The sequence below is a fragment of the Stegostoma tigrinum genome, chromosome 12, assembly GCF_030684315.1.
Source record: "Stegostoma tigrinum isolate sSteTig4 chromosome 12, sSteTig4.hap1, whole genome shotgun sequence".
Taxonomy (NCBI): Eukaryota; Metazoa; Chordata; class Chondrichthyes; order Orectolobiformes; family Stegostomatidae; genus Stegostoma; species Stegostoma tigrinum.
Window position 1 is genome coordinate 29,160,927 of NC_081365.1, and position 23,469 is coordinate 29,184,395.

General features: G+C 40.1%; 1 protein-coding gene across 1 annotated transcript in view; it reads left to right on the forward strand.

Moving 5' to 3' along the window:
• Window positions 1-23,469, forward strand: part of tfg (trafficking from ER to golgi regulator) — a 106,066-nt gene that overhangs the window by 18,736 nt on the left and 63,861 nt on the right. Inside the window, exon 3 of the mRNA XM_048541450.2 lies at window positions 2,337-2,420. Within this exon, the coding sequence (XP_048397407.2) occupies window positions 2,337-2,420 (84 nt within the window). The remainder of the gene's footprint in view (window positions 1-2,336; window positions 2,421-23,469) is intronic.

A 23,469-nucleotide genomic window follows, 5' to 3' on the forward strand; every position in this document is an offset into this window, starting at 1 on the left:
TCTGCAACCTACAGCATCCTTTGTCACTCTCCACAATGCCACCTACCTTGGTGTCATCTGCAAATTTACTAACCCATCCTTCTACGCCCTCATCCAGGTCATTTATAAAAATGACAAACAGCAGTGGACCCAACACCGACCCTTGCGGTACACCACTAGTAACTGGTCTCCAGGATGAACATTTCCCATCAACTACCACCTTCTGTCTTCTTTCAGCAAGCCAATTTCCGATCCAAACTGCTATATCTCCCACAATTCCATTCCTCTACATTTTGTACAATAGCCTACTGTGGGGAACCTTATCGAACGATGCGATTAGATGTGATTCTGCAGGTGGATGACACTTGCTAAACAATCCTGACACTTAGGTTCGGTGTGGTTCATGTATGTACTTAAGAAACCACATTTTCACACACAGGATCACCTCTTTTGCAAATACATCTAAACAATATACTGCACCCTTAACAACTGAACAAAACCTTGGGGACAGCAATTTTCTCCTTCTGAACAATCAGAGTTGACTAGTCTGGTTTGAATTCAAACAAAAGCTTTGTAGCTATCCGCAGCCTGATGAATTCCCTACAGCGATGCCAGGGTTTATTGCCCCGAAAATGGTGGTGGCTAGCTGCCTTCCATTTGATGTATGCAGGGAGTTCCAGGATTTTCACCAAGCAGTAATGAAAGCATGCAATATATTTCCAAGTTCGGATGGTGAGTGGCTTTGAGAAGAACTTGCAGGTGTGATGTTCCCATGTACCTGCTGCCCTAGTCCTTCAAGTGGTAGCAGGTTTAGAAGGAGATTTGGAAGAAGGCTTGATGAATTTTTGCTGTGGATTTTGTAAATAACATACAGTACTGCTGCATTGGTGGAGGTAGTGAATTGATGTGGATATGTCACCAAACAAGTGGGTCGTTTTCAAGAACAAAAGCAAAGTTTCTAGGAAAGCTCAGCAAGTCTGGCAGCATCTGTGGAGGAGAAAACAGAGTTAACATTTCGGGTCCGGTGACCCTTCTTCAGAATTGTTCTTTTCCAGAAACTTTGTTTTTGTTCCTGATTTACAGCATCCGCAGTTCTTTATGTTTTTATTAAGTGGGTTGTTTTGTTCTTCTTAACGTTGGGCCTCTTCAGTGTTACTGTCACAATGAAAGTCAGACTAGAAGTTACCCAGCTTGGAAAGGAGAAAGCAAGAATGTCATAAGTAACAGCAACGACCATTAGACTGGCTCAGTTAAGGGCCATAGTAAGGCATGACTGTCGCCTTAAAAGTTACTTGGGATCACTTGTGTAATTTAAAATAAGTTGCCTCTAAAAACAGTTAAGCAATGTTGCTTCTTAAAACAAGAAATCTTGAGTGATGTTTTCACTCAATCACTAAAATACAACTATTTTTCTGCTCGGGTCATAACAGTACATAACTTAAGTATTGTATTTTCTTCCTTTCAAAATATTTACTGACCATTTAGACAAGTTTCATCTTACTTAATATATTATACCACAAACATTGCTATTTTTTCCCCTATTGAAATTTTTGATTTCTGTATCCTTTAATAGTCTTCATGATTCTAGTCCTTGAATTCTTTGCAGATCACTTTTCTAATTTCCCATTGTCTTTTGTTCTAGTCCTCATTTCCCTGTTGTTATCTGTCTCCCTCTATAGGTTCCTATTTCCCTGCCATTTTAGTTTAAACCCTACCCAACCAGGACATCTGTACTGAATTTAACAAAATGAGAGAGCATTCTAACAGTACACTCAAGGTGTAACTTCTCATCACCTTCATGGATGATCCTTTTATATCAAATGACAGTTTCTGCTAAAAGGTTTGCAGGCCATTCAAATAATGATCTTCCTATCTCTGAGTCAGGGCATCTATTGCTTCTGCTCCTGTCTGCCTTATTTTCCAAACTTGGTAACGTTGCTTTGTTTTCCGTTCTGAAGCTGTATGCATGTCTGAGCTGTGATAATGGGAACTGCAGATGCTGGAGAATCCAAGGTAATAAAATGTGAGGCTGGATGAACACAGCAGGCCCAGCAGCATCTCAGGAGCACAAAAGCTGACGTTTCAGGCCTAGACCCTTCATCACCTAGACCCTCTCTGATGAAGGGTCTTGGCCTGAAACGTCAGCTTTTGTGCGCCTGAGATGCTGCTGGGCCTGCTGTGTTCGTCCAGCCTCACATTTTATTATCTTGTATGTCTGAGCTGTTGGCCCACTTTTTAATATAATGTTTGTTGACTCATTTATGTCCAGCATTTTCTGTTTTAGTTGCATAGAACATGCTGCTTCATTCATTTGAACTTCAATAATACTGAAATAAATTGTTTTGTTCTACTTGCAGATGGCGACCTTATAACCATATTTGATAGTTCAGATCTCTCCTTTGCTATCCAGTGTAGTAGAATACTTAAACTTACATTATTTGGTGAGTATGTATTTATAACTTCTGCGTGTTAGGTTTGTTAAAGCATCCCTTTTATTTGCTGTAATCCAGAAACTTTAAAATATTTAATTTCTGAATTGATCAGGTGTCAAAGTTTCAATGTGACTATTAAAAAAAAGCTGTGTATAAAATACCTAAATGTTTGAAATAGCTATGTATTAATTATAACAGATATATAACTATAATTTGACCAAAAAAATCCCTGCAATTATACCTACTTTCGGTAGAAGGTCATTGTGGCAATGGTCATTTTGGATGTCCCACCTCATGAATGACTGCAAAACTTTATGGCTTGCTGGGATTACTGTGCATTGCAAAGATAAAGTCACAAAACACTAAGGTGCTATATTTGCTTCCTTAGCCCATCATATCCTATATCACAGAGTTAAGTATGGAGGGAATGAGTGTTGCTGGATGTGAGGTGACGGTGACAGGCCTTGATATCAATGCTGCATTCGACTGAGTGTGGCATCAAAGAGTCCTAGCAAAACTGGAATCAATGGGTATTGGGGCAAACTCTCCGATGGTTGGAGTCATGCCTGACACATAGGAAGATGGTCGTGGTTGTTAGCAGTCAATCATCTCTGCTGCAGGAAATCTCTGCAGGAGCTCCTCAGGGTAGTGTCCTAGGCACAACCATCTTCAGCTGCTTCATCAATGACCTTTCCTCCATCATAAAGTCGGAGGTGGGGCTGTCCACTAACGAGTCCACAATGTTCAGCACTGTTGGTGACCCGTCAGATACTGCAGCAGTCCATCTTCACTAACAACAAGATTTGGACACTATTCAGGCTTGGGCTGACATTTGGCAAGTGACATTCACGCCACACAAATGCGAGGCTACGATTATCACCAATAAGAGACAATCTAACCACCACCCCTCGAAATTCGATGGTGTTACCATCACTGAATCCCCCAATGTCAACATCCTTGGGGGTTACCATTGACCAGAAACTCAGCTGGATTCACCACATTAACACAGTGGCTACAAGAGCAGGCCAGAAGCTGGGAATACTGTAGTGAGTAACTCACCTCCTGACTCCTCAAAGCCTGTCTGCCATCTGCAAGACACACTTCTGAAGTGTGATGGAATACTCCCTACTTGCCTGGATGAGTGCAGCCCCAACAACACTCAAGAAGCTTGACACCACCAAGGGCACAGCAGCCTGCTTAATTGGCACGACATCCCCCAGCATTCACTCTGTCCACCACTGATGCTCAGTAGCAGCAGTGTGTACTATCTACAAGATGCACTGCAGAAATTCACCAAAGATCTTCAGACAGCACCTTCCAAACCCACGACCATTTCCATCTAGAAGGACAAGGACATCAGACATAGGGGAACACCACCACGTCGAGGTTCCGCTCCAAGTCACTCACCATGTTGACTTGGAAATATATTGATGTTCCTTCACTGCCGCTAGGTCCAAATCCTGGAACCTCCTCCCAAATAGCATTGTGTGTCAACTCACAGCAGAAGGACTGCAGCGATTCAAGAAGGCAGCTCACTACTACCTTCTCAAGGACCACGAAGGATGGGCAAGAAATGCTGGCCAGCCGGCAATGCCCACATTCCAAAAATGAATAGAAAAAAAAAGTTGATCCTTTGGCATATGAGATAGTAGGAACTGCCGATGCTGGAGAATCTGAGCTAACAAGGTGTAGAGCTGGATGAACACAGCAGGCCAAGCAGCATCAGAGGAACAGGGAAGCTGATGTTTTGGGTCAAGACCCTTCTTCGGAAAGAGACAGGGGTTCATAAAATCATGAGGGGCATGGATGAGTGAATAGCTAAAGTCTTTTTCCCTTGGGGGTGGACCAAAACTAGAGGACATAAGTTTAAGGTGACAGGGGAAGATTTTACAAAGGATCTGAGGGCTAACTTTTTCACGCAGAGGGTGATGCCTGTATGGAACAAACTGCCAGAAGAACTGGTGGAGGCGGGAACAATTACAACATTTAAAAGGTATCTGCATGGTTATATGAATAGGATGGGTTTAGAGAGATAAGGGTCGGATGCTGGCAAATCAGATCAGATTTGAGATGTCTGGTCCGTGCGCTTGAGTTGGATCGAACAGTCTGTTTCCGTGATGTATAATTCTATGATAACTAATTTAATTGATCCTGTTAGTAGCCAGATCAGTTAGGTTCATCTTAGAAAACTAAAATGTTTGAATAAACGTAAGAAATGTATTAGCATTTTATATCTGGATGATGATATTAAAATGAACCCCTTTGAACAAAATATTCACACGTGTAAACTCTCAAAAGGAAGGCATCAGCCGATCCTATAGTCTGTTGTTTTTGTCAGGAAAAAATGGTTGATGCCTTCATTTTGAAAGTTTACATGCGTGAATACTTTTTGAGTTGTTTAATACACTTTCTAGTTACCATCTGTCTTGTCTTTTCTATGTATGTTTTTCATTGCTACAGTACTCTTGTTTCATGAAATTTTCCATCTGTAACATGTTTCTTCCTAAATTCTTGAATTTTGCACTTTCTATTTTTTTATGTATGAATTTTTGAGAAATGCAGCTGCATTTTTTTTCCATTTTCACTATCATTTCAAAGCCATAAATTGTTTTACAATCTTTTAGTTCATGTCATCCTTGTGCTTGGTACAAGCATGTTGTTATTTGCAAATCTACGTGACATTATTCGCCCTCCAATTCTGTGACTTCAAGTATTCCTTTAATCGTGTCACCTGCATAAAGACTGAAGACCACTGATGATAAACAACAGCATTGTTGAACTCCAGTTCTCTTTGATTACTCTTTTTGTTGCTGTTTGCCGCATGAGCAAATATCTTGAGTTGTCTATTTCAAAGCCTTTCAGCATGGCCCAGAGCTTAATCCACTCAATCTAATGAATGCTTTACAAAATTCATAAAACAAACATAATCTGTCCAGATTCTAAACTGCATTCACTCATCAATCTTCTTTTGTAGATTGCTTCTGTTGTCCCTCTTCCTTCTAGGAATCCTAACTACTTAAGTCTGTAATTCTTTGCTTTCCCACTCCTGCCTTTGTTATAACTCAACATAGTCCTTGATGAATGAGCAGACGAGCAGCTGGAAGTGAAGAAATGTCTGCAAAATCAATGAAAAGTATGAAATAATGTAACATCGTTATTTATTAATGTGCATTATAAAATATATTAATTGTTGTGAGAATAGCTTGAGGACTTTATGCAGACAGAATACTCTGAAAAATAATTCAAAGGCATGTCGTTGTTTTGACTTTTGTACCTGGGATGTCAATTCGGCTTAACATTGAAAAAGGCTTGTCAGGGTGAAAATGTAGTTATTAAGACCTATTGGTTCCTGGGCTTTTTGAATGAAATGTTGAGTGAAACAACAAGGAAATAATAGTGATAATTTAACCTCAACTGGTGTCCACTTCTGGGCTGTGCATCTTAGGAAGGACAAGAAAGCTTTATAGATTATCAGGGATGAGAGACTTCAGTGACTTTAATAGGGAAGCTGGGGTTGTTTCCTCTGAGAAGAGGAACTTGTGAGGAGATTTGATAGCTGAGGTTTTGTAACTGCTTGACTGGACCAGATTGCCTTTGTTATATACTGCTGCCATTTGTTTAAAAACTGGAAACTTCACAAAAATAAACAATTCTGCCTTGTAAACATGTTTGTGTAATGGAGCTGTTGTTCCCTTGCAGTTCAACTTGTTAAACATTATGCTTGTTCATGGGCAGGAAATAATAAATGTACAATAATAAAAGTATATCTACATCATGTTTATAATCACATGGAATTGCAAATTTTGCATATTTTCGTCAAACATCATTTGTGGCAAGTAACGATTGACATGTCACTTTGATATGTGCCATGTCACTTGTGCTATAATGAGGATGATTTCTGGAGCTTTCTAATTGCTAGCCAAAACCACTTCCAAGTTTATTAAATAGGGCTCCATTCAAAATGGAATTTCGCTATGCCTGTCAAGCTAAGAGATAAGTTTTAACTACTATGTGGTTCTTACACAAATCATAGATACTGATGTCTGTGAATGCCTTTACTTTAAAGTGTCTTATTATTAAGTGCATTTCGGCATTGCTGTTTATTTTGTTTCTTTTTACAATTAAAGAGAAAGAATGAACATATTTCTAATCTGTTGTGGATATGTACATTAATGTGAAGTAACATTAATGCTATCTATGCGGGACCATCCATCTATTAACAATCTCCAGGCATGTTCGTAATTTGATATATTTCAGCAAGTTATCTGGCATTGCATCAACTAAAATTTGATTGTCAGGTTCGTTTTATCTGTGTTCAATGTAAAAATTGAATCTTTGAACATCTTGCTATTGAGTTGCCTCTTAAAGCATATGTGTATTCAGCAAATCTGTGACATATTATCTCTTTGAAAATTATAATCCATGCAGCGCTGATGAAAAATTGATTTTTAGAAGCTGGATGTGATCAAAGTAAGCATATGAATTCAGCAAAAATAAGTAGATCTTTAAGCATTATTTTGTTAGAACTCCAGATAAATGTTCCAAGATAATAAAATGTGAGGCTGGATGAACACAGCAGGCCAAGCAGCATCTCAGGAGCACAAAAGCTGACGTTTCGGGCCTAGACCCTTCGTCAGAGAGGGGGATGGGGAGAGGGAACTGGAATAAATAGGGAGAGAGGGGGAGGCGGACCGAAGATGGAGAGAAAAGAAGATAGGTGGAGAGAGTATAGGTGGGGAGGTAGGGAGGGGATAGGTCAGTCCAGGGAAGACGGACAGGTCAAGGAGGTGGGATGAGGTTAGTAGGTAGCTGGGGGTGCGGCTTGGGGTGGGAGGAAGGGATGGGTGAGAGGAAGAACAGGTTAGGGAGGCAGAGACTGTTGGGCTAACATTCACATCTCAACCGATTTCATTACTGGTCCCTTGAGCCATCATGCTCAATAACTGCAGATAAAACTTAGGTCAAGAGAAAGTCAGACGAAAGGATGTTAACATTTCTTTGCCAAGGTAGAGTGCAAAAACCTGTCATTGTGAAATGATTTTTCTTCCCTTTTCCAGTCTCCCTCCCCTTGCCACATCCTTGATAGCTGGCAGAAGGTGGTGGAGGTAACATTTTTATCCTGTTTAGTAATCTGTAAACAATATGTTCAAAAATTAATGGATAGATTGCAATGAAACTCAAGTCTAGACGAACAACAGATTGCATTTTCGCCAGAAACAATAAGATTGGGAGTTAGGCAAAATGACAGTTTTTAACTCAAGTGTTTTGTGGATCTTTTTGTAAAGAATTGTGAGAGTTGTTTTAAAATGCTGCAGAAGGGCTCAACTGCTTTAGTAGAGATTGTTGTTGGTGCAAATTCATGAGCAAAGTTTTCGTAGTGGACTGCTGGATGGGATGATCTGAAAATTCCTCAGTAAGACAAAAGCTCACCAAATAAAACAAGATAATAAGATGTGAGGCTGGATGAACACAGCAGGCCAAGCAGCATCTCAGGAGCACAAAAGCTGACGTTTCGGGCCTAGACCGTTCATCAGAGAGGGGGATGGGGTGAGGGTTCTGGAATAAATAGGGGGAGAGGGGGAGGCGGACCGAAGATGGAGAGAAAAGAAGATAGGTGGAGAGAGTATAGGTGGGGAGGTAGGGAGGGGATAGGTCAGTCCAGGGAAGACGGACAGGTCAAGGAGGTGGGATGAGGTTAGTCGGTAGATGGGGGTGCGGCTTGGGGTGGGAGGAAGGGATGGGTGAGAGGAAGAACAGGTTAGGGAGGCAGAGACAGGTTGGACTGGTTTTGGGATGCAGTGGGTGGAGGGGAAGAGCTGGGCTGGTTGTGTGGTGCAGTGGGGGGAGGGGATGAACTGGGCTGGTTTTGGGATGCGGTGGGGGAAGGGGAGATTTTGAAACTGGTGAAGTCCACATTGATACCATTAGGCTGCAGGGTTCCCAGGCGGAATAGGAGTTGCTGTTCCTGCAACCTTCGGGTGGCATCATTGTGGCAGTGCAGGAGGCCCATGATGAGCCCCATTATCTCCAGATAAATGTTGTAGCTTTTCTGTATTATGATGGTTAGCTAGATGTACTTTATGTGTCCTATCACTAGAGGGTAGCATTGCATAATAAAAAGCTGAAATTTTGAATTCCACAAAATAAGGGTGTCTTAAAATGTGGGAAATGAAAAATTAAATGATTTGGAGTTTTCACAGCTTTTTGCTAAGCTTGTTACCAATTTGTTTGTCCTTCAGTATTTTGCCAGTCTCAAAGTACAATTATATCTGAGATGCTAACTAACCATAGCAACTAATCTAAAGCAGCACTACCACTGCTTCTAGGTATTCCAAAGTTACTGTTTGTCATTTTTCTTATCACTGATATTCACAGAATATTCATAGAGTTCCCACATAATGGAAACGGGTCATTCGGCCCAATATATCCACACCGAATTTCTGAAGAGTGTCCCACCGTGTCCCTGCAATCCAGCACCACCTATGGCTTATCCATCTAGCCTACACATCCCTGGACGTGAGGGGCAATTTCGCATGGCCAATCCACCTAACCTGCACATCTTTGGACTGTGGGAGGAAACTGGAGCACCTTGAGGAAACCCACACAGACATGGGGAGAATGTGCAGACTCCACACAGATAAGTGTCCAAGGCTGGACTTAAAGCCAGGTCCCTGGCACTGTGAGGCAGAGCAGTGTTTACCACTGCCCCAAATATGCTGCCACCTAAAAGCATATTTACATTTGAATGAATCAGCCCTTCCACTGTCATCCTAGACTGCTGTAGTTTTACCACTTACTCACTGAGATTAGCTTCTGTACATTAGCTGTGATTTTATTTCCATTGTAGAGAAGGCTACATCGCCTGGTTCAACTTTGACAGGCAAAAGCAACTTGTTATGGTCAATATTATCTGAACCCTTATACAATTCTGGAAATCACATTTGTATTATCTCTTAACCCGCATTTTTGAAGAGGCAGCATGCTGAATTTACTTAATTCATCATCATTCAGCCTTTTCATTCTCTCAGCCACTCTAGTTACTCTTCTGACTTTTCAGTAGTTTGTCTTAGATCTGAATGCCATCATTCAAAACAATGCATAATATTCTAAGTATAAGTGCTCAATGATTTATGAAGAGAAGTGTTTGGACTCCGTGTTTAATCTGCTGCTGTCTTCTCAGATGTCACCAGGCCTGTTAAGTTTCTCCAGCATTTTCTGTTTTAATTCCCAAGATTGTATTTGTGGGGAATTCCATCAACGGGGGGATAGACAGTATCCTTTGCGAGCAGGATAGAGAATCCTGCATGGTTTGTTACCTGCCCGGTGCCAGGGTGCAAGATATCTTTGACTGGCTTGAGAGGATACTAGAGAGGGAGAGGGAGGGGGTGGATTCAGTTGTTGTGGTCCACGTAGGTGCCAACAACATAGGCAGAACTAGGAAAAAAGACCTGTTTCGGAATCGTGAAAAGCTAGGAACAAAATTCTTAAAAAAAAAAAAGTCTTCAAGGTCATAATGTCTGGATTGCTGCTCGAGACATGTGCCAATTGGCATAGGGAGGCAAGGATCAGGGAGGTAAACACGTGGTTAAAATAGTGGTGTGGGAAAGAGGTTTCCTTTTCATGGGGTATTGGCATTAGTTCTGGGACAGGAGGGATCTATCCCACTGGGATGGACTCTACCTGAACAGGCCCAGGCCCAGTGTTCTGGCGAAAAGGGTAAATAGGGTGGTTAATAGAACCTTGAACTAGTAAGTCGGGGGGAAGGGAGAAGTGAGTGTACGGGGAGAGTAACAATAAATGTAAGGCAACGCAGCAGGTTTGGTGACGAAGAAGCTTCAACTCCATTGAAAATTAGGAAAAAAGTTAAAGGGAAGGATGAGTCAAGAGCTGTTAGTAATGGAGGTAATAGGACCCAAAAAGAAGGTGCAAAAACTGGCATAAGGTCAGTTTATCTGAATGCTCGGAGCATTCGAAACAAGCTGGAAGAGTTGACGGTGCAAATCGTGACAAATGGGTATGATTTAGTGGCCATTACTGAAACGTGGTTACAGGATGGTCAAGACTGGGAGTTAAATATCCAGGGGTATCAAACTGTTTGGAAGGACAGGCAGGAAGGTAAGGGAGGTGGTGCTGCTGCTCTGATTTTTAAAGATGATACCAGGGTGGTAGTGAGAGATGATATAGATTCTACTGAACAAAAGGTTGAATCCATTTGGGTGGAAATTAGGAATAGCAGGGAGAAGAGGTCACTGATAAGTGTAGTCTGTAGGCCACCGAATAATGACCTCGTGGTGGGGCGGGCAATAAATATAGAAATAGCTAATGCATGTAAAAATGGTACAGCAATTATCGTGGGGGATTTTAATCTATATATCGATTAGTCAACCACGTTGGGTGTGGCAGCCTTGAGGAGTGGTTCATAGAACGTGTCCGTGATAATTTCCTTCAGCAATATGTAATGGAACCTATGAGGGAGCAAGCTATCCTACATCTAGTTCTGTGCAATGAGACAGGAATAATTCATGATCTCACAGTTAGGGATCCGCTTGGAATGAGCGATCACAGTATGGTCGAATTTAAAATACAGCTGGAACGTGACAAGGTTAAATCCAGTACCTATTTTCTTTGCTTAAAAAATGGAGACTGAAGGAATGAGGAAGGAGTTAGCTAAGGTAGAATGGGAGCAAAAACTTTATGGTGGGTCAATTGAGGAACAGTGGAAGACTTTCAAAACAATTTTTCAGTGCTCCGCAGAAGTGTATTCCAGTGATAAAGAAGACCTGTAGGAAAAGAGACAGCCAGCCATGGATGTCTAAGAAAATAAAGGAAAGTATCAGATTGGGGAAAAAAAACACATACAAAACAAAGCGAAGAGTAGTGGGTAAACTAGTAGACTGGGAAATCTTTAAAGGCCAACAGAAAGCCTTAAAAAAAAAATGTAGGATTATGAGAGTAAACTAGGTCAGAATATAAAAACAAGCAGCAAAGGTTTCTGTAAATGTGTAAATCATAAGAGTAGCGAAGGTAAACATTGGCCCTTTTAGAGGATAAGAAGGCCAATTTAATAACTGGGAATGAGGAAATAGCCAAGACGTTAAACAGTTATTTTGTGTCGGTCTTCACGGTGGAAGACACAAATGACATGCCAAAAACTAATGGCAAGAGGGTTATAGCAGGTGAGGACCTAGAAACTATCATTATCACGAAGGAGGCAGTGCTAGGCAAACTAATGGGGCTAAAGGTAGACAAGTCTCCTGGCCCTGATGAAATGCATCCCAGGGTACTAAAAGAGGTGATGGGGGGAAATAGCAAATGCACTCGTAATTATTTACCAAAATTCACTGGACTCTGGGGTGGTTCCTGCAGATTAGAAAACAGCCAGTTTGACACCACTGTTTAAAAAAGGAAGTAGACAAAAAGCAGGCAGCTATAGGTCAATTAGCTTAACTTCTGTAGTGGGGAAAATGCTTGAATCTATCATTAAGGAAGAAATAGCAAGACGTATAAATTGTCTCATTGGGATCACCCAGCATGGGTTCATGAAGGGTCAGTCATGTTTAATTAATTTGGAGAAATTCTTTCAGGAAATTGCTTACATTGTGGACATGGGGAACCTGTGGATGTGGTGTATCTAGATTTCCAGAAGGCATTTGACAAGGTGCCACACAAAAGGCTGCTATATAAGATAAAGTTGCATGGTATTACAGGTAATGTATTGGCATGGATAGAGGATTGGTTGACCAGTAGAAAGCAAAGAGTTGGGGTAAATGGGTGTTTTTTTGGTTGGCAGTCAGTGGCTAGTGGTGTGCCTCAGGGATCAGTGTTGGGACCTCAATTGTTTGCAATTTACATAGATGATTTGGAGTTGGGGACTAAGTCTGCTGTGTCAAAATTTGCAAATGACACCAAGGTGAGTGGTAAAGCAAAGTGCAGAAGACACTGAAAGCCTCAGAGGGATATAGGTAGTCTGAGTGGGCAAAGGTCTGGCAGATGGAATACAATGTTGATCAGTGTGAAGTCATCCGTTTTGGTAGGAATAACAGCAAAATGGACTATGTTTTAAATGGTAAAAAAATTGCAGCACGCTGCTCTGCAGAGGGAGTTCGGTGTCCTTGTGCATGAATTACTAAATTTAGGATTGCAGGTGCAGCAGGTAATTAAAAAGGCAAATGGAATTTTGTCTGTCATTGCTAGAGGGATGGAGTTTAAAAACAGGGAGGCTATGCTGCAGCTGTATAGGGTCCTGGTGAGGCCACACCTGGAGTACTGTGTGCAGTTTTGGTCTCCTTACTTGAGAAGAGATATACTAGCACTAGAGGGGGTGCAGAGGAGATTCACTCAGTTGATTCCAGAGTTGAGGTGGTTGGATTATGAGGAGAGAGTGACTAGGCTGGAATTATACTCATTGGAATTCAGAAGAATTTTATAGAAACATATAAGATAGTGATGGGAATAGATAGGGTGGAGGCAGGGAGGTTGTTTCCGCTAGCAGGCGAAACTAGAACTAGAGGGCATGGCCTCAAAATAAAGGGAAGCAGATGTAGGACTGAGGTCAGGAGGAACTTCTTCAACCCAAAGGGTAGCGAATCTGTGGAATTCCCTGCCCAGCGAAGCGGTTGAAGCTGCCTCACTGTTTTTAAGGCAAGGCTAGATAAATTTTTGAACAGTAAAGATATTAAGGGTTATGGTGAGTGGGTGGGTAAGTGGAGCGGAGTCTCAAAAAGATCAGCCATGATCCTATTAAATGGCGGGGCAGGCTCGAGAGATCAGATGGCCTACTCCTCTGAGTTCTTATGCTCTTTATCTTTAATCTGTTGCTGTCTTCTCAGATGTTGCCTGGGCTGTTAAGTTTCTCTAGCATTTTCTGTTTTAATTCCCAAGAACATTCATGTAGTCCTGTTACTTGTTCTCGCCAGCTTCATAATGTACCAAGTTAACTATTTTAGAATTCTCTACACACTTAGGTACTGACTTAAGGTAAAATGAAATTCCAATCTAATAGCATACCTGGAGAGATGGTTTTCCTCTCTTATCTAAAATATATAATAACTTATATATAGGCAAAAATGTCAGCTCTTCTTAAGATTAAGTATCTATACTATTTCCCCTTTATCTTACGTCTATACCAAATAATTTGCAATCTTTGTGTATTTCATCGTGACTCTTCCACCACAGTGTCTTTGCCGATATTGAGTTTATTTAGAGCTGTGGTCGTCTTCATATGATCACCATTCAGTCACAGGGTCTCTGATAGTCGTTCGCATCATTGCCCTCATTCCCTCACCATGTATACACCAATCCATCATTCTAGTGCTTGACTTTAGCTACTGGAGGCTAAATGGCTAGAGAAATGTATATGTTTTTAATAGGCGTTTCATCGTCTTTCACTTTGTTCAACATGGACAATTGTTGCAAGGTAAAACAAGTTTTGTGGTGGCAGTGCAAAACAGATAATTGAGAAGTACACTAGGAACTGATGTAGGAAGCCAGTATAATAATACAAGCCTGCGAAGAATGAGCAGAGGACTGGAGTCTGCAAGAGCAACTCGGCTCGCCCAGTCCTCTGCTCAGTCTTTGCAGACCTGTATTATTATCATTGAATAGATCACTGCAGGGTGAGGAACAATTAAAGGAATGATAAAAGATCACTGAAAATGCTGCCGTGTACAACTTCTCATATCCAAGCAATACAAGCTGACAAAAGAGGTGCACTTAGGATCGTTTCTGAGAAATGTAACAAAGCCTGCACTTGCACCCAGCATGATTCTTATACTGTTACTAGTGATGAAAACCAGTTTCTTGATTGGTATGTTTTCCTCAAGCATGTATCTTTGAATTCATTGTAGATATCCTCCCCCATGTTCTCATTCTAAGGGGCAAAATGGGGAGAGGATCCTCTTTTGTCATTGTGTCCTTAAAAACCATGTGCATGAGAACAATCAGTGGGTTGTGTTAGTGGATGCCAACGAATTCATCGAATTGCAGAGAGAAGCATTCACGGTCCTTCAGGTCCCGCTGTAGTTGCTGAAAGAAGTCTTCAGACAAAGTATCTACTTTTCTTGCTACTGTGGAAGCGCCAACTGACGTGCTTTGGATTGCAGTTATTATTTCTTCTTTGATTTTCATGTCTTTGAACAGTCAACAGCCAGTCACTCCTCCTTTTAAGTACTTTGCCATCTGTTTGCCAAGAATAATACCATGTGTTTTTCAGAAGATAGCAATCATGAATGATGCTTCAGTGGAGGCTTTCCCTTTTCTGATTTAGAAAGAAAAATGACTGTTCAGCTTTGAAAATAGCCTTTAGTTCATCAACTTTCTTTGAAACATGCTATTTGAGGGAAAAAATCCTTGAATGTACCGTGTATCGTTATATGGTGTCTTACCTCCTTTTTTACTTGTCAATATACTGTACCTGCATACAAGACACTTGTTTTCAAAAAATGTCTTGTGTCAAGGAGGTTGATGCCATTGTAAACTTGTTTTCAGCGAGAAACCTTTGGCAGTGCTTGTTTAAATTCTTAATGACCTTTATGTTGCCTACTGTGAACTTATCCTCCATGCTCTTGCAAAGTGGTTAAGTTGAGGGAACATCCCCCAAAGATTTTTTTTAGATCTGATGCCTAAAAGCTTCACATTTCTTAAATTGAGGAATAAAGTATGCAGTGAATTGTTAGACAATGCATAATTGCTTAATTTCAGGTTCTTTACAGACAATTTTAGGATTGAATGAGCTGAGCTGTGAACTGCTGGGAAAGGACAGAGACTTGGTGCATATGATCAGTGCTGTGAGTGTATTCAGATTAAAAGTGGATTGGTGATACTTCTGACTAAAAGATAAAATGCTGCAAACACTTTGTCTTTTTTTTTCTAGTACTTTTTCCAGCAAAGGGGAAGTTAACAGAGGGATTCCAACAGGTGATTTTAGTAATTAGATGTGATAGTCACATTTATCTCCAATCCATCCCTTCAAGTAGACATTGGTAGGTTAGCTACTACTTTCATTAGGTATTTGATTTACGAATTAAAGGAGTGAATGGAGATAATTACTGTATAAAATGATACTGAGCTGAAAGATCAATGGACAATGATTTTTGGGAATACTTAAACAGAGAAAAATTACCCTTTCCTATTGTTATGTGCTTTTAAAGTGAAAAGTCACTTTGACTCTACATATCTCTGAGAAAGCGTTCTCCTAAACAATGAAAATCAAGTCCATGTATTGCACCTGCCTTTGATGGACTTTATATAACTGATGCCTCAAATTATAAACCAGACTACAAGGCACGGGCACCTGCTGAGTAGTGAACAAAATTGATCATTACATCTACTTGCTACTTGGTTTTTGATCTATGAAATAATAAAGCAAAATTAACTCTTCATTCTGTTTCTTTCAGGGCAGATCCTGGGTTGCACTTAAATGTAAAAATGATCTTGCGCTTATGAAGGTTGCAGACTACTGGTTTGTAGCAAAATGACTGTAGAGATCAGTTAAAACTCATTATGTATGATGCCTGAATGAACTGTTTTGTCTCCTGTATCCCTTTAGTTGGCATAAATACAAAAATCTTAATGTAAACCCTTTCAATTGGCAATTGCTCTTGTGTCTTGACAGTGGACATCAATAGTCTAATTGATTGTTAGGGATTGGACCCTATCCACATCCTTTACACAATTACAACCCCAGCAGGTGCATAGAATGAGAGCATACCGTTGCTGAACAGTGATTTTTTTTGTATTTCTGAAGCCACTTATAAGACTTGGTATTATTCCAGTGAACTGGCATAGAGGATTTTTAATATGGATCCTTTTTGACCTGCATTACCTGCTGAAGAATCATCCTAAACCTTGTGGATCCTCTACGTAACATTATACTCACAGAACCATACAGCATAGAAACAGACCCTTTGGTCCAACGGTCCATGCCGACCATAATCCCAAACTAAACTTAGTGCCTGTGCTTTGCTCATGCCCCTCCAAATATTTCTTGTTTGTGTACTTATCCAAATGTGTTTTAAGCACTAATGGTAACTGCATCCAGCAACTTCCTCTGGAAGTTCATTCCACACATGTACCACTGTCTGTGTAAAAGAAAAGCTCCCATGTCGTCTTTAAATTTCTATCCTCTCTTCCTAAAAATGTGTCCCCAGTCTTAAATCCCCTATCCCAGGGGAAAAGACACCTACCATTAACCCTATCTATACTCCCCATAATTTTATAAGCCTCTGTAAGGTCACTTGGCTCTGGTGAAAGGAAGTCCCAGACTATCCAGCCTTTCTTTATAACTCCAGCCTTCTATATCTGCCAACATCTTGGTAAATCTCTTCTCTTCTGAATTCTGTGCAGTTTAATAATATCCTTCTGACACCATGCCAGTTTGATTTTGCTAACAAATGAAATCAACTTCATTTTCACATGTAATATATTTGATAATAATTGAGGTTTTGCTGGCACATTGACAAGGGTTGGGGAACAAGATTTTTTTGGGTCACTAATGCTCCTATTAAAATCATCTTCATGGAGTTCAATGTTCAAAACTCATGTTTCAGATTAAAAACTGGCTAGAAGTTATTTATTTAAATATGCTTTACATCTATGTAAATATTTTTGCTCTAGTCGATCTAAAAAAGACAGTTTGTTTATTGCTGAGTGACCTAATTGAGTCAGTTATGGGTGTTGCTTTAAATTTGAGAATACATAGAATTTTCTCAGCTTGCAAACATTCAGCTTCGTCTGATACTTATTAAAAATAGTGATTCCAATTTTAAATAGGATAATCTATCAGCTATGTGATTGACAACAAATTATATAATAGATAATTTTCTCAGCCATCTGGCATGTGGGTGATCAAGTACAGACAGTAATTGCAGTGAATATTTGTTTAATGTTAAAAATATGACCCCAAAACTTTAAAAAAAGTGCATATTTAATGCCCAGATGACTTTAGCGAGAGAAATCTTGGTTAAAAGAGACTGTTTCAAAAGCAATTTGTACGTGCATAACAAAGTTGCAAGCAATGAGCATTTTTCCATAAAAGTTACATTAGTGACTTGGCTCTCATCTGTATTGCATATGAATAACAAGACCTGCTTTTGCTCAGCAGGGGGATATATTGGAAAATATTGCCGAATAAGCTCACACTGGATTCTATGTCTAACTAATAGCTCTTGCCAAATTTTTGTTTGATAACCAGTTCATTCCTTAAAATGGTGCCCCGTAAGTCCTGCGTGCATTTGTATATATTACAGCTGAGAAATGTATTCTATTTCTGTCTAAATCTCTTACAAAAAAAATGTCTTATTGGTTAAGCTTACACTGTAAAATTGATTTGTGGAATGATAGAGCAATTTTTGACATCTGATATAACCTCCAATTGAGAACTGGTCTTGAGATGCAGCTAGATTGCTGTTAATGCATGTGAAATGAGCTTTAAAATTCACACATGGAGTACAGAAACAAACTAGTAAACCAAACTTCTGTGTGCTAACGGTTTATATTCCTCCTGAGTCTCTTGTTATTCCATGTATGTCACATCAGCCTTTCAACGTATCTTTCTGTTCCCTTTCCTTTCATGTACTTAGTTTCCCTATTTTTTTTTCTATTCCTTCTCTTTGTCTTTTCTGTAGCCTAAAAGGCTCCAAATTATTTCATTCTTCCCAATGTCTGCAAACTGTTTTATAAAATAAAAAAAATCTCTCATTCGTATAATTTTGAATTTTCATTTAATCCCATAGCAATGCATTTGACTCTTAAACGTCCTCTGAAAATGCCTAGCAAGCTAGTCAGTTGTATGAATAGCTGTAAAGTTGATAAGAAGGGAATTGGTGGACCGCCTGTCTTTGGCATACGCCCTCAAAATGACAACAGCAAACCCAGTCTATTGACCCTTCAGAGTCGTCCTTATTAACAGTTGGGGGCTTGTGCTAAAATTGCTAGAGCTGTCCCACAAACTAGTTAAGCAATAGCATGACATTGTCTTCAAGGTATAATTCCATAAGAATGACTCTTTTCCCAAACACCACCATCACCTTTCCTGGCTGTGCCTTGTCCTGTCAGCATGACAGACCCACCTAAGGTAGTGACATGGTGGTATACAGCTGAGAGTGACTTGCCTTGAGAATTGTTGGAGTTAACTCCAGACCCCTTGAAGTCTGATGACATCAGGTCAAACTTGCAAAAGGAAACATGAGGCTGATGAATCATCTAACTCATCTATCTTGAACATGGATTAGAGTAAGCACTAAGAGTGGCAAGGGCACAGAACATACTCAGAGTGAGAGCGTTCTATGTTTGTTACCATGTGTAGCTTTCTGGCAAGACATCTGACCAAGTTGGCTAAGTTCTAAAGGACTAAGCTGCTAGAACTGGTCTGTGGAAAGTAGACAGGGAACCAATAAAATAGAAGGGCACACTGAAATTGAATGTCGCCAATCTACTTGCAGCATTGCATGTGACTGTGATTGTTTTGGTAGGAGTGACCACTGCACAGTTCTTATGGAGACCAGGTCCCATCCTCACAATAATAAGGCTCTTTGCTATGCTGTGTGGCACTGCACTGTGCTGAATGGAACAGAATTTGAACAGATCTAGCAACTCAGCTGGGTAAGTATGAGTTACTGTGGGCCATCAGGAGTAGAAGAATTGTTTTCAACCATTGTCAGCAACTTCATGGGCTCGCATGTTTAATGCTTTACCACCCAGCCAGGGATGAATTCTCAGATTAATGAGCAGTGCAGAGAGCATGGTCAGAGGACTTCAGAGAACGCCAGGCATTCTTCAAATTGAAATATCAACCTACTGATACTAGAACACAAACTTACAGAGCAAATCTGATTCAACCAATCACCATCTTAACAGTCTGTTCTCAAACATCAGCAAAGTGATGAAAGGTGTTGTTGATGGTGCTATCAGTTGCACTTATTCAACAATGACCTGGTTACTGCCACTCACTCTTGGTTCCAGCAGGCCCAGACAGCTTCTGATCTCGTTGCTGCCTTGCTATCATGTGCACAGAAGAGCTGAATTTCAAGCAAGGACGTAAGAATGACCGCATTTCCCATCAGAGCAGCATTTGACTGATTGAAACAGCAAGGAACCCTAGCAAAACTGAAGTAAAAACGATTTGAGGGGTAAACACTCCTTTGGTTGGAGTCACACCTATGCCAAAGAAAATTAGTTGTGATCATTGAGGTAACTCATCTCGGCTCCAAGAGAAAATTATCTCCTGTGATTCTCTGTGAAGCCGGTATACACAAGGAACAAGAAGATAAATTGCTGGGAAAAGCTCTACAGGTCTGGTAGCATCTGTGGAGATAAAGCAGAGTTAATGTTTTGAGTCCAGTGACCCTGCTTCAGAACTTCAGCATCCACAATTTTTTAATTGGTCTGGTATGTACAGGGGTGTTTTAGATTTGACATGGTGTACATAATAGGGGTTGATTTTTCTCATGGTTCACTACAAGGCCATGTGTAAGACAAATACTTGATAAAAGCATGCAAACCATTCTGAGTATCATGGTCTTAAATTGTTTGCTTGGAAGTTAAGCAGTCTCGTCTTATTGTTTTCCAAGCTGGTCCTAAAGGTTTAAGTAACTTATTTTTCCTCATGTTATTATGTACCTATGTCCCTCTGTTCAGGGGTAGGGGCAGCACCACCAAAGGGCCCCTTAAATGGATTAACTCTTATTACCTGACCTGGAATTGAACTCAGGTCCTGGTGATGAAACTGCCAAATCCTGACCACCAGTGAAGGCCAACCTGGCCATAAACTAGTTTTCCTAATTGACAGTTCAAGAGATGTTATTATACACATGTGGAGCAGGTGAGACTTGAACCTGGGTCTGACATTCTAGCCCACAATCATCTGTTGTCTCTTTGACATCATGTAGATAATTGTATTTTATCTGCTTCTTTTACTGTTTTGTTTCAAACTGATTTTTTTTTTAGAATTGCAATGTTTCAATTCTCTATCTGATTCTTCGGGACTCACTGCTGCATACTTCAGACAAAGTACAATGTCAGGCTAAATACATCATCATTGTAGATGTTTAGAGGAACGCCACCCAGATGACTGAACCTGTGATGTGATAGGCATTTCCTTTTCAGAAGCTGAATTTTATTACAAGTAATTTTAACAAGCAATCTCCCATTCATTGCTGTGATACTGGATTGAGCCTTGAGACAAATGTTACATTTCCTACTCTATCAATTAGTTTGCAGATTATTTCTTCTGGCTTGTGTGCATGAATACTCCCTTAAGCAGCGTGTGACAGAAATTTTTATCAACTTTACGAATACAATCAAACCAATGAGAGCCATATTGCTTCTGTCTAAATGTTTTCTGAAATTGAATGTTTTTCCTTACATTATGCTTGTTTTGGCGTTTTAAATATGTTGATGAATTCATAAGTTACTGGTTTAGGCCACATTGATTTTAGAACTCATTATTGGGTTCGAATAAAATGATTTTGGGCAAAGGATATGCAGCCTTCGCTTAAACAGCCACATTAATACTTTAACACAGCTTGAATGTTGAGAGAGTATGTAAACAAAACAATCAGTTTAGTATCTTTATCTCTGTTTGTCAGAATCAGTGTTTAGAAAAAGAATTGCAAAAGTTCTGCATTTCCAGCATTTTTAATTTGATGTCATTTTGACACTGATAACCAATTGATATAACTTTCCCTATTCTCCATTGGAAATAGTTAATTTGAAAGCATCTGTTAAATCTAATTTCGATCTTTTCTGAATCATTGGAAATGGGCTGTTTGCCCTGAATATTGAACAAAAGACACGAACTGATGGGAATACCTGACAGTATCTGTGGAGATAAGGGGTGGTTTTGTTAAAGGTCATTGGCCTGAAATGTAAGCTCAGTTTCTTGCTTTACAAAAATTGTCAGGCCTGGTATGTACTTCTTTCATCTTCTGTTTTGAAGATTCTTAGAACTGAAGTGTTTTGCATTTGCCCCAACATCACAAGTCTGTCCTTAACTATGATTTATCATCCTGTGTGTTATTTTGGTAATTTTGAATTTTGGCATCGCTGGTTTCCATTTCCGCTGATGGGACTTAATCACCGATCAAATCTGTGCGCATTGCCCATTTTTGTGCCTACTTAATGTGAGTGTTTGCTTTCAAGATTACAGTGTTTATCCGCACCCTTTATCCTCATTGAATTCTGACAGTCAGTCATTTTTCAAGTACTGCTGCTATTTGGATACACCATTTTTTCCTAATAGATGCTGAAAAGAATAATTCAGAAAATGGGACACATTTAAAGGAAAAATTTCTTGTGATTTTGCTTGTGCAGAATGTAGTATTTATAGCTTTGATCTGCAAAATCCAAATGTTTTAGATTTTAGCTGTCAATTTTTGAGGGAACGTGAAACCAATGAACGTTAGGAATATCAAGCTTCTCTGAGCAGGACCAAACAGTTGCATTGTTACCTTTTGGATGCAAAAAATTACTAACATTTAAATGCCCCGAACCTTGCTTTTCATTTCTAGTTGTCTAGCTTAGAAGCCCTCTCATTTCTCTTGCTGTCAAAAATGTTTAATGTAGCTTTTCCATTCTTTCTCGTCCCTTGTAAGAAAATTGTTTTTGATAACTTTACTTAGTAAAGTTGGACAGGTTTTGCTTTGTTGACAATGTTTCAAGTTTGTGAAACTTAGTTTTGAAATCAGTTAAGATACTTGTTTTGCTGTTGGATACTTGTAGAATTTCCAAAAGTAAGTGCTGTCATGGCTCACTAGACTGCTTTCATGAGAGGCTAAGGAACATAGAACATAGAGCAGTACAGCACAGAACAGGCCCTTCAGCCCACGATGTTGTGCCGACCATTGATCCTCTTGTATGCACCCTCAAATTTCTGTGACCATACGCATGTCCAGCAGTCTCTTAAATGTCCCCAATGACCTTGCTTCCACAACTGCTGCTGGCAACGCATTCCATGCTCTCACAACTCTCTGTGTAAAGAACCCGCCTCTGACATCCCCTCTATACTTTCCTCCAACCAGCTTAAAACTATGACCCCTCATGTTAGCCATTTCTGCCCTGGGAAATAGTCTCTGGCTATCAACTCTATCTATGCCTCTCATTATCTTGTATACCTCAATTAGGTCCCCTCTCCTCCTCTTCTTCAATGAAAACAGTCTGAGCTCAGTCAACCTCTCTTCATAAGATAAACCCTCCAGTTCAGGCAGCATCCTGGTAAACCTCCTCTGAGCCCTCTCCAAAGCATCCACATCTTTCCTATAATAGGGCAACCAGAACTGGACGCAGTATTCCTTAGGCCTGTATCTTGAGAGTGTTTGAAAATATGCTGATGGTTACACAATATTCAGTACCATTCGTGACTGCACAGATGTTGAAGCAGTACTCTGTCCATATACAGCAAGAAATGGACGGATTTCACTGTGACACAATGACCATCTCCAACAAGTGACAACCTAACAATCTCTGCATGGCATTCAGTCACATTACAATTGCTGAATCTTTAAAAACAGAAGAATGGGGAGATGGGGCTCTGTGTTCATGTCACTGAATGTGAGGTTTAAATTCCAACATGACAACTTGTAGAATTTAAATTAACTCTGTAATTAAGCTCATCTTCACAGTGATGACCAGGAAACCATTATTGAATTGTTGTTAAAAAGTCATTTGGCTCACTTTTCCATTAGGGATCGAAATCTTCCATCCTTAGCTCACTTGGCATCATTGTGGTTCCAGGCCCACAGCAATGTAATTAACTCTTAAATGCTGTGTGAAATTGTCTCAAAGGCCAATGAGTTGTATTACATTACCACAAAGTCTGAAAGGAATGAAACCAGAGGACCTCGCAACATTGACATGAGCATCAGCAATGTAGATAATAAGCGCAGCCCTTTTGACGCTGTGCAGTTCTCTTTGCTAATATCTGGGGTCTAGTACAGAATTCTAATTTCCTCACAGACAAAGTAAAATAGCATTCTAACATAGTTACATGTGCGGAAATGTTTCTCAACTGGCCACCTTTACCATTGCTGGATATATGTTATCCCACTAACAGGGCAGACTCCCC